At 36.0% G+C, this 12,342-nt stretch overlaps 1 protein-coding gene across 1 annotated transcript in view; it reads right to left on the reverse strand.

Moving 5' to 3' along the window:
- The window catches only part of FMN2 (formin 2), a 164,675-nt gene that overhangs the window by 136,180 nt on the left and 16,153 nt on the right, over positions 1–12,342 (reverse strand). The window contains exon 2 of the mRNA XM_075042186.1: positions 8,622–8,788. Within this exon, the coding sequence (XP_074898287.1) occupies positions 8,622–8,788 (167 nt within the window). The remainder of the gene's footprint in view (positions 1–8,621; positions 8,789–12,342) is intronic.

A 12,342-nucleotide genomic window follows, 5' to 3' on the forward strand; every position in this document is an offset into this window, starting at 1 on the left:
GTTCCACATTTGTATATAACTGCTTGTCATTTAGACTGTTTCAAGTGCATGGAAGGAATTTTTTTTTTCCATTCAGGCAGTTTAATCATTCTAATATACTAAGTATACAACCTCTGAAATGAAAAAAAAGCCAATTGCATGTTCCTACTGCATATAAATAGTTAATTGGACAAGCAAGGTTTTAGTTCGAGAAATTAGAGCTGGACTACCTCAAAATGTTCTTATCAGCAGGAGACTGCTTTATTTTAAGGAGCTTTTAAAATAAAGAAATCAATACCATCATCAACAGGGAAAGTGGTTTACTTTTTGAGCAGAGGTTCAGTAACAAAGCTCTGCCTGACCACTGACAGAACCAGAGCATTGATTAAACACGGCTTTCGGCATGTACTACCTTTGGCTGTACTAGTGAGCGCAGATGCCTTCCAAGGCTGAAAAACAGCAAGTCAGTCATAATCCAGTAATATATGGCTGAAGTAGCACTTTATCCTCATGAACTAAATTTGATGCATGAGCATTCTACTTGAGTGATTTTTTTTCTTTTCAGAAAACAGTTGTGCTTCAACAATTCCTTATAAACACTTCAAGTGTCAAAAAACCACAAAACATTTGTTTCCTATGAATTACTTCAACCTCCTCAACAAAACAGAACGAACTTGCTTGATCCCATCAAACCTTGCTCAGGATTCAACATCATATCCTGGGGATATCAGAGGCCAACAGAACCAACAGCCCTGTAGTTAGGGCCTTCGTGGGCAAAGGAAATCAGGAAACCAAATTTCAGATTTCCACATCTATTCTCATTCTGTTCCAGAGTTATTGCCTTGGTCTTCCTATTCCCCAATAACTTCTGCATTTAGTATAGCTGAATAGGTTGAACTGGTGAGCTTACAAGAAACTTTCCTTGGAAGAGGGAACAGTGGCTAGCTTTCTATGAAACAGAAGAACCTCAAGATCTAGCCTCTTTACACATCCAACTTGAACTCCCACTTGGAAGGCTACATCCCAAGACCACTGGGTTATCAGCTGTTACTTAAACCACCTGACAGTGCCTCCTTTCTCATTTGCTCCAGAAATTCTAAGCTGAGGCCAGAAGTTTCTCCATCAGGAGTTGTTTTCACTTACACTGACACAGTTCTGCAATAAGTTTGGATTCTGAGAAATTTGAATTTTCGAAATAAATCTGTTCCATTACAAATTCCTTTCACCTCTATTCCATTTGAAAAGGTGATTACTACTGTAAAAACTTCCTCTTGAGAACAGAGACATGCAATATACACAAATTCAACTCTCACTGTATTCTCAATTACAAGCTAGAAAAAAAGACATTGTTTTATGACTGTCATTCTTAAGAAAGTGAACTAATGTAGAGAAAGTCATAAAATATAAAGATCCCTGAGGTGACAGGGTGACCACCACCTTCGCCCTATGCACAATGATTTTGAAAATTTTAAACAGGTAGTATAAACTTAACATCCAATATGTGCCTCTTGAAGCAGTTCTTCAGAATAACAAGCAGGTAAGGAATGTTCTCTGCAAAAAGAAGCATTAAAACCCAGCAACATCCTACATATAAAATACCTCAGTTGAAAGTGTATACATTAGCATCACCACAAGTAAGTGGGAGGGAGAAAGAAAAAGATAAGGCTAGAAGACTGCAGGGCTAGATGTAACAACTATAAAATAAATATGCAATTAAAATTAAAAATAAGGAAGCAGGGAAACAGCATGACAGGAATGCTTCAGCCCAGTGATAATCCAACTGTTTCCATTTTACTACTCCCAGGAATATTCAGAGTTGTTCACCACAAAAGACAAAGTGTCACAAAGTGTGATTGGGCAATGGAAAAGAAGAGGAGACATGGGGGCTTTGATTTAGCCAAATTCAACTGCCATGGTAACCTACATGACAAACAAAGATTAAGACAGCAAATTAACAATCTGTTTTCTCTGCTCCATTCCACAATTTTCACTTGTTAACTTTTAAAGTCGTCTTCGCTACTGACCCCCAATATACAGCTGTGATAATTTTCATAAGATGGGACTACATTGGGTCTTACACATTTTATTCCTGACCATTGAAAGTATGCTTGAAGAACTGCTGCGTTGTTGCCAGCTTTGTGCTGCAGTTTGGAAGAGTTCTCCCTAGCCAAAGTTAATTCTTGGAAAAGTTGCTCTTTGGAAACTGATCACTGGTATTTTGGCTCTCTGACTTCTGAGAAAGGACTCTGTCTGCAATCTGTTTAACTACTAATTTTCAGACTGGCATAAGCAGTGCAAATAAGTTAAAATTAAGTAAAGTCTTCATGTCACTAACTCCTCTTTCATCTGACCTGCAAAGTCTCACCATCTGCTACTACTCAGCAGAAAGCAAGCAGTGTCTTTATTTCCTTAAAAAGCATTTGCATCATCACAGGTGGCCAGGAGATAATAGGAAAACAGCCATTTTTATAGCATTTCCCATTTATGCTGTCTCTCTGCTTCCTTGTGGAAGCATTATTTCAGAAATGGCTGACAACCTAGTCAGGCATCATAACTACGAATCGCACAAGGGGCAGTCCCTATCCCAAACTGTCAAATACGCCTATGTATAAAATAATATCATAACACAGTAAAGACACACACCTTCCAGATGTCCATTTAGGTCTTTCTTTATAGAAGATGCTGAAATAACTTATAAAACAAGAAGGCATTAACAGCAGTACTCAACACAGTAACAGCATTCAATAAAAGAATTGAAAAAGATGTAAAGAGAGCTAGCCCAATCAAAACGACACCAGAAATAAAGAAAGATGAAAGCTTAGCACACATTTTGGACACATACAGAAGAAGCTATTGCTGTTTAGTGCCACATGAAAAAAGTAGTTGTTGGACCCTTCAGTATGCAATAGAGAATAAGTTCCCCAAACAAGGAGTATAGTATGGCTACAAAGGTATGCTTAGTTTTCTTCTCAAAAGCACTTCCAAAATTATAATAGAAAGCCTCTATCACAAAATCATTTAAGTTTTCACTGAGAATTTGAGTGTTTTAAACCTAATGTTCAGAAACAACACAAAACTACTTGGAAACCTTGTCAGACAAAAAAAAGCAGAAAGCTGTTATGAAAGGGAAAAAACACCCATAGCTTAAGACTGCACACTGTGAACTGGAAAATCTGGAATGGAAAGTCATAATTAGGGACTAGACATCCAAAACGTGTAGTAATTACTACACTACTGGATAAAATGCAAACACCAAATACAGTCAATATTTCTTAATAGCACAGTGTAAAGTTGCTTTGCATTGATAGGAAAATGCCAGCTTCTTTTATTGGTGTATGAGTGGTTTAAATTCTAATCCCAATGCATACAATTTATACACATTACTGATGGCTCTCCAAAGATAGCAATCTTCTAGCTTCTGTGATACATCATTAACAGGGGAGCTAACCAGGAGAGGAGATCTCTACTTGTTGAAAATTTTGATCCTCCAACGGGTGGCTGCAAAACTTGCCTGCAGTTACATTCTTGCCAAAGGTGCACTGTTTAGCCAGATCAGCCTTATGTTTTACTGTAATAGGATAATATAATGAGGTAACATGCTAAAAAGCTTAGGACTACACCTACACTATAGAAATATGATTATGTAATAACATGACACAGTCATTTGGGACTGACAGTTTTTCACAAAGCATTCATTTCTTACATATCATTCAGTCAGAGCATATTTTATTTTAATTTGAAATTTTAGAAGCCCTCTTGAACAAGTCACAACTGCTAAAAAGGGAAAAATTTAAAAGACAAGCAGGCAATAGTTATTCAAAAGGCAAGCAATTTTTCAGAGAGCATTCTTTGAACAGTCTTTTACTAATCTATCTTTCCATAAGTTGCGCATTTACTTGCTTGGCCATTTAAAAAAAAAAAAAAAAAAAACAAAACTTTTTTCCTTTTATAAAATAGCAGCAGAATAATGAAAGGCTGTAAAGATAGCCTGGCAAGTAAGAAGTCATGACATCCATGAGGCAACAATTAGCAGCCTCTCCAGGAGACAGGAAACTAGGAAAAAGGGCATCATATTTCTAGACAGCAAATCTGCCATTGTACATTTACTTACTCTTTAAGATAGTCCTTACATTATAAGAGGAGTAGGTAGGAAGAGCTATAGAGGAAGTTTCCACTGCTTCTCAACAAACATCTTAAAAATCCCAACCTTGTCCACTTCTGTTACTTTTAAAGCTTTGTTCAACTTTTATTTTTCAGGCTAATCTTTTATTCTGGGCATCTGCCACAATCTGTTTCGAAATAAATAATTGATAAAATGGGCCAAGATAGAGCATGAAAGTTTTCTCATAAGTTCTTTAAAACTGTTTTAGAGTTTCTATCCTTTGGACTATGACTTGAAATTTGACAAAAAAGTAAAAGATACTTCATAAACATGCCATTTCCAATCATCATTAAAATCTACCCAAACTCTGAGCAAACTATAAGCCTCTGAAAACATCATCCTCAGCATAAATGTGATGACAACTGGTAGTTCTCTGAAGATTTATGCTTTCATTGGGTATTTGTTAGTCCTTCATGTTTGCCATATACTAACAAAGGAGTAAGCATCACACCCATAAAGCATAACCTACACCAGAAATAGAAGCACTAAGAATTTAATTTAAACTGGGTTCCAGGAGCCATTATAATACTAGCCCAAGAAACTAAGAGCTGTGAAACTTGTCTTTACTCTTAATGCATTGCCTAATTGCAGTCAGACAGTGTGGAAGAGGAAGAAATAGGATCCAATGAGAAAAGTAAAAGAAGTTGTGTACAATTACTTAGCGGGGTGAGGCAGAGGCCCACACTGAAGCCTGGAATATCTTGGGAGAAAGAAAAAAAAACAGATCTCTGTGTGTTGGTGAGAAAACAGACACAGGAGTTGGATACACAGTTGTAAGACAGGGAGAACTAGAGGTGACCACTGGGCACGAGTAATAAAGAAGATGAGAGTATAATCAGAGTGTGCAAATGCAAACATTTCAAGGCAGCAGAGAGTTCAGCATTAGCCATGTTAAATTAAATTCACTGGAGGACATCCAGAAAAGGAGATCAGACTGAGAGAATAAGACTTTTAAATAATCTGTTTATATTCCTCTCAACCCATGAGCAATAGATCATAAAGTGAACAAAACTTACTGAATTATTTTCATAAACTGTAACCTAACATCTTCAAAAAACAAAGTCTGTGGGACCACACTTAAGCAAAAGGGGAATCATGGATTTTAGTCAACATAAAAAAAAAATAGTAAGTTAAAGCTCAGAAATACATGGGATCAGTCACAAAAGGAGAAAAGAAGGGATTTAAGGAAGGATTTCAGTGGAAAAAAGGTTGGCAATTCTGCAAAAAAACATGCTAAAGGAGTGACCTAACAGACTTTATAAGAACCAGACTAAGACAAAAATCAAAACAGCCAAATGAGTAACATTAAGGAACAAGCAAGCACCAGAGCTGGATGTAGCAGGGAGGAAGGACAATGAGGTGGCAGATGAACCTGGGTCTGACCAGGACAGGGTTACAAGAGCTTTGTTGATGGCATTTTCAGTTGAGTGAAAAGGACGCCAGCCAAACTGGAGGCAATCCAAGATTGAACTAGAGGCACATCTGATGAACTCAGAGATGAAGGAAGAATATGGGACTGGCTGTGCTCCCAGTTTTGGAGTAAGGTCAAAGATGATGTATCTCCTAATTCTAGATGGGTGAAATTTAAGTATTACTTAAGGCTAGTCTAATTCCTCTGTCTTTGAAATCAATGGTTAGTTCAACATTAAAATCCTGTTCTAATGAAGAAAAAAAAAAGAAAAAAGAAAAAAAAAGAAAACCTAAATAAGAAAAAAAGCAAAGTACAGACATGGAAAGAGATGCAAGAGGGGACACAAGTCATAGATCTTACATATCTTTTTTTAAGTAATATACATCATTACCGAAAGTTTTTGCACACTAATTGTTAGTTGTTTTATTTCTTTACATAACTATTAGCATTTATTTTCTATAAAATATTTTATTTACTCACTCTAAGAAACAAAATCAGCTAGGAGAAGCCCAGTTTTGAAGTTCTCAGCCACTAGAGTTTATACTGCAAGTTCTAAACATTTTCACCCTCGTAGGACATCTAATGAATAAGCAGGTAGGTGTTCCTGTACTGTGGTCACCAAGGCTGAAACAGAAACATAGTCCCAAACTAAATAACAGCAGCTCTCACATTTGTGCCATGTGAAATTCAGTTGTTGAGATCCTAGTGTTCAAGACAGATGTAGGCTCCTTTGAAGTAGGATGCACTACTAGTTGCATACACATACACAGGGCTTTACACTACTTCTGACATTGTTTTACATAAGCATAATTTATTTAGGGGACTTCTACAGAAAAACAGTAAGGGAGCATTTGTGTCTTGCTGATAGTCCAAATTAAGATCACCGCTACGCCAGAAACATCTTAAATTGCTGACTGTTCACATGGCACTAGGCTAGGCTACTGTTTCTTTTCAGAAAGTCCATCCTGTTGGATACGGTCAATGAAAGATAACTAGAATAATTCTCTTACTCAGACAGAGCATGGTATAGCACTTGGTATACCAGTTAACAAAAGAGCCTCTTCTGCTTCTTTCCAAACTTTTAATATGATAACACCTTGTCCTGGTTTTGGCTGGGACAGAGTTAATTTTCTTTCTAGTTGCTGGTATAGTGTTATGCTTTGGGTTCAGTATGAGAAGAATGTTGATAACACACTGATGTTTTCAGTTAGTGTAAACACTACTTGGCAACAAGTCAAGGATTTTTCAGCTTCTCATGCCCAGCCAGCACGAAGGCTGGAAGGACACAAGAAGTTGGAGGGGACACAGCCAAGACAGCTGACTCAAACTGGCCAAAGGGATATTCCATATCATGTGATATCATGTGCGGTATAAAAACTGGGGGGAGTTTGCCAGGGGGGAACGTTGCTCAGGAACTAACTGGGCATCAGTCAGCAAGTGGTGAGCAACTGCATAGTGCATCACTTGTTTTCTGTATTCCAATCCTTTTATTATTATTGTCATTTTATTATTGTTATTATTATCATTATTAGTTTCTTCCTTTCTGTTCTATTAAACTGTTATTATCTCAACTCATGAGTTTTACTCCTCCCCCGATTCTCTCCCCCACTCCCACTGCGGGGGGGCGGGGGGGGGGGGAAGGAGTGAGTGAGCAGCTGTGTGGTGCTTAGTTACTGGCTGGGGTTAAACCATGACAAACCTGTTTATAAGTGAGGAGAAACTTTTTTATAAAGAATATTGTATTCAATACTATGAAGAAGAATAGATTAGCTGAATAAATGGTAAAACCAGGAGAACTGAAAACATTGCCAGACTGTTTTAAACAACCTGAAGAATATGAAAAGTGTCTTTTCCAGCAACTTTATTGAGCATATTTAGCCATAAACACTTTCAGATGGTGTTTGATTTTAAGTTGCCCGAATAACCTCCGTTTTATAGTCACAATCCATTTTTCAATTAATTACAAAAAGCAATTTGAAAATGTTTTAAACATTGTTTTTTAAAAAAACATAAAGGTTGAATATTGTTAGAGGCATCATGGAATGTAGATAAGCTAGGTTATCTAGGAAAGCCGGGGTTTTTTTTCCATTTTACCCATTTTCCCTTCACCAGTTGTGTTAAACTATTCTTCAGGAAAGATGAGAAGATAAAGACTTAAAAAGACTCATGTTCTCTCGTATCTATGTCAATCATTTTTTGAGTATTTCTAACCAAGCTTCAGCTTAATGTGTAGGATAGGGATGATCATAACTATACCATTAAGGTATTTAATGGATTAGTTAATATTTGTACATTATTTTGAAGCTAATTAGTGAAGAGAAAAACCCTGATTATCTTCAGTCACATAAGCCAGCACAAAGCAGTGTCAAAGATAAAATTTAATTTAAGGATCATAAAAATAAGTTCACTGTAAAACTTCATGGGTTGTACAGTATCACACAATAGAAAGACATCCTAATGTTGAATTCATTATCCAAGAGGAAGGAAAAGTATGTTAGGCAACGTCTACACAGCAGTTTTGTAACAGTATGCAAACACCACCAATAACAGCACTCTGGCCAGATAGCCTAAAGGCACAGATAACACTGTAGCTAGAATGCCAGCAAATTTCCACTGATCCATGCACTATTTTTTACCAAAAGTCTTTTCAGGAGGAAAAAATTATCTAGCATAGACATCCCGTTTGGGTTCTGTAAAGTTTTGCGCATGCTGTTTTCTATTGTTCCTTTAATTTGTATTTTTGGTGAAGCAGCTATGGGATTGAAGTGTCGGTAGTCTACAGAGTGCTTTGATTCAAAGAAAAAGACTTAATGAAAACAACAGATAAAGTATAGCAGACTAAGATATGAGTTAAAAAGTTAAGAGAGCAAGTTATGGGAGAACCTTTTAAAACTTACGCTTACCTGGATACAAAAGCATACACACCTGAGCTCAGAAAAATAGCTGGCCACTCTCATAAGGGCAATTTTCATTAAAAGGGCTAACAGAATTCTTTCAGGACTGATAAGCCATTGATAAATCATGTCCTGCGTGGTAAACCAGACAAAAGATAACTTTTTCAGTACTTACATCAAACGTGGGTGTGCTTTGCTGGGCACTCTGATTACAGGGTTCTCTGAAGCAGTCAGTGAATGGAAGCAAAAGACCCATTGCAATAATGCGAGAACATAGTTTTTCTGCTTCTTCTTGTGGTGCATCTTCCTGCTGGCTGAAGAGCTTTTCTAGCAGAGTTCGTCCTGCCAAGGTGATGACACAGATCAATAAGAATTTGTAGCTATCTACGGGACACAAAGATTAAGGCATTACAATGTGTATTGAAAATCTCAACTATTAGAAGTAAAAATATGAAATTAAAAAAGAATTCTTGAGAAAAGTATCTGATAATGTCTTTAACATAAAATATTTCTATATAATAATTCAAACTGATCTGTAGCCTGATTTATCAGTAAATTGAAGAAAATGTACATTGTGTTGGCTGCACTGTGGAGTAGGAACAAAAACCATGAGATGCCATTGTAGCATCAACTTCCTATTTATATTATACAAGTGTTCGGATGGGAAACCCAAGATATTACCAAGAAACAAAGTAACTTTTCCAAGGGTGTCACACAAAGTTATTATAGAATCAAGTCTCCCAACTCTTGGAATGAGTCTTTGGTTTTTTGAATCATAAAATTATGATAGTCTTCAAGAAATTGTGCTCTGTTACTTTGGAGAAATTCTCAATAAAGGAATAATAACAAAAAAAAAACCCTGATAACTATTCTGTTTAAAATTGTATTTAATACAGCTCCAGAGCCGCAGAGTGCTCCAAAACAAAATGCAGTGCCACAAGCAGCAATTCAGAGAAGTAAAACTTCTGAAGAGTGGGGAGAGATTTATTCCTATTATAGCGCGAGATTTCATGATCAAAGTATTTTCTTTGTTATCTCACCAAAGCATGAAAGAAGGGCATATGTTATAAAGTATGTTACAGGAGACAATGCTAAAAGTTTGAAAGACTGTTATGCTCTGTGCAGTTAACCAAAAAGAGACTACAAAAATTAGTTATATACGCAAGCTGTAATAAATCTACATTGTAAGATTATTAAATTGCTTGATTAGGCTCTAAAATGTTGAAAGATGCCAAAGTTAAGATTTACAGGATATAAATAAAGAGATTAAATAGATCTACTGGAAAAGAAAAGGCAGACAGGGTAATAAATTTAATTTCATGTTTTAGCATGAACTAGCTGTGAATACAATTTGTACCTAAATCAGTTTCTATAGTCTGTTTTTTCCACCCACTCACTGGAAACGAAAGGTATTTTCAAGAAAAAATATATTGCATTAAGAAAGCACTTTAGTGTCATTTAAAGAAATAATAATAATAATAAAAATAATAATAATGATTATGATAATGCTAATACTTCTGGTTTTTACATACAAATGCAAGATTTCTGGTTGAACGTTGATTCTATTCAAAATGTAAAATTTCCCAGGCTTTCTGAACATACTAAAAAGATTTTTCTTTTAAACATCTGGATGCAATTTAAAAAGGATATCACAAGTGACATTTAGCCCAAAGTTCCTGTATTATTTTCATTTCATGTGGCACTACAGCCTAAAATAAACAATGCATTAAAATGTTAGAGGTTATTGCTAAGATTTTCTTCTCTACATCTAAAAATCTGATAATTCTGAATTATAAACCCAAGTTTCCTAGCCTTTTATTAGATGCAATACAGTACATTCAAGGGGATAAGCTTGTAAGATACACAAGTTTTGTTATGTTTGCTAATTAGTTTGCCTCTGTTCCTTGGTTTCACCACCTATAAGGTGATGCCAACAAAATTGCTTATTCAGCATATCCTTCTATTTAGCTAAAGATACAGTTCAGTTGTTAAATCTTCAAAATCGTTAATTAATTGAAGATAGGCTTTCTTACTGACTGATATGCACTGTGATTTTTAACAACAATTTACCCACAGCTGCAGCAATGTACAGCAATCCCCTACATGAAGAAAGGCAACAGTATGAAACCATGGAAACGAAGTGCAAATAGGGAGCTATCTGCCAACAGATGTTTTTGTGATTTGTTGTAGTAATTTTTCTTTGGGGTTGTAGTTGCCAATGCTTAGTGGTGATGTAAAAGATCACTAAAAGAAAACCCTATCTACTGCCCTCTTACTGTGATAAATGGATTCTCCTATCTATAAATATTGAGGTTAAGCTATGTAAGTTTTAGAAAAAATTAAGAGTACAAGACTGGCATCACACTGGCACCAGAGCACCAATAGGTAGCATTTCTGGGGCAAAGCACATCAAATCACCATAGTATCACTTTATATCACTGAGTAAGTTCAACAACACGGAAAGTTGTTTAGTTAAATGAGAGACTGCAAGTGATGAGGATGAATGGGGAAGTCAATGCTTTACACTTATCTAAAATGCACAGAAGAAAAAATAATAATAATAAAATAACAGAGGAAAAGCACTTTGCACACACACACAAAATAGAACTATGCAAGAAAACTATACATTTCTTCATGCTATATTAAACATTCAAATGTTATCCATGACTTTTGAATGTCAGACTTGATATATCTTTTTATTTTTTTGTCTGGATGTTTCAACGTTTAAATAAGCCTATCATGTTTAGAGTCCTCTCCTGCACATCCAGAAGCAGAATAGCCCCCTCCTTTCCTTCTGTCCCCCTCTCCCCCCACCCTGGCTTTTGCTTTAACCTAATTAACAGGGATTATATCTGTAAATGACAAAACAGGAAATGAGGCCTTCCCCCCCCCCCCACCCCCCGCTTAATCCACTCACTCATTTGCTAATTTTTTGTAGCACTTCTTAACAGTCTTGCTCAAGATCAAATACTTTATTCAGAATCTTGCCATTCAGTTGCAGTTTAATTCGTACAGTGGTTATTAACTATTGTTGCTTTTTGATTATTAACTATTGTCTAAACATACTTTAGCATTCAGACAATATAGAATAAGTATATATGTAAAAAAGTCATTAATGAACTTAATATATTTTACTGTACTCTGTATTACTTATGTCATTTTGTCCCTCTGAACCTGAAGCATTCTCTCCAGTGTATTAGTAGTCTCAGAATAAATAGGTTAGTAAAAATTGTTTAATTGTATTAGCTAGCACTTTTTTAACCTAAAAGAATCAATCATTTAACTCTAGTACTATTAAGCTGTTCTTTGCATCAAATATACGTTGAGTCAAAAAAATAAAGGTTCTCAACACAAAGGTAATAATGTTCAGATAAAGCTGTGCTCTAACACAGCTTGTGTGTTCCTTAAAATTGCTATGGAAACCTGAGGACAGACACAGAAATTTGAATTACAGAAATACATTTTGCCAGTTCAGTTAACACATTTTACCAAATGCAAGCTGAAAAAAGTTCTATTTTCAATGCATAGAGAAATAGCTTCACCGCGAACAGCTGTGAAAAAAAATATCTGTAAGAACAATAAATGGGTTATATGTTCAAAGCACTTACTGGGCAGTGTATTTAGAACAGACTGTTAAGCCACTAAAGTTTTGTACCTAACCAGCTAGGACTTATCATCAAATTGAACAGTCATTACATGTGCCAGAACCACCCATCCCACATCAAACATAAAACCCAGCCAAAGTTATAAAAAAGACAACGCACATTGTCCTTAAAGGGGACCGAGGAGGTAAACTCTACCAAAAGAAAGTGTGTCAATACTTGAGAGCGTTGCTCATTTCTGAGACAACACCACACCGTGCTGTATCACCTGACAGATGGAGTAGCCATGGCACT

This window comes from Buteo buteo, chromosome 12 (assembly GCF_964188355.1).
Source record: "Buteo buteo chromosome 12, bButBut1.hap1.1, whole genome shotgun sequence".
NCBI lineage: Eukaryota > Metazoa > Chordata > Aves > Accipitriformes > Accipitridae > Buteo > Buteo buteo.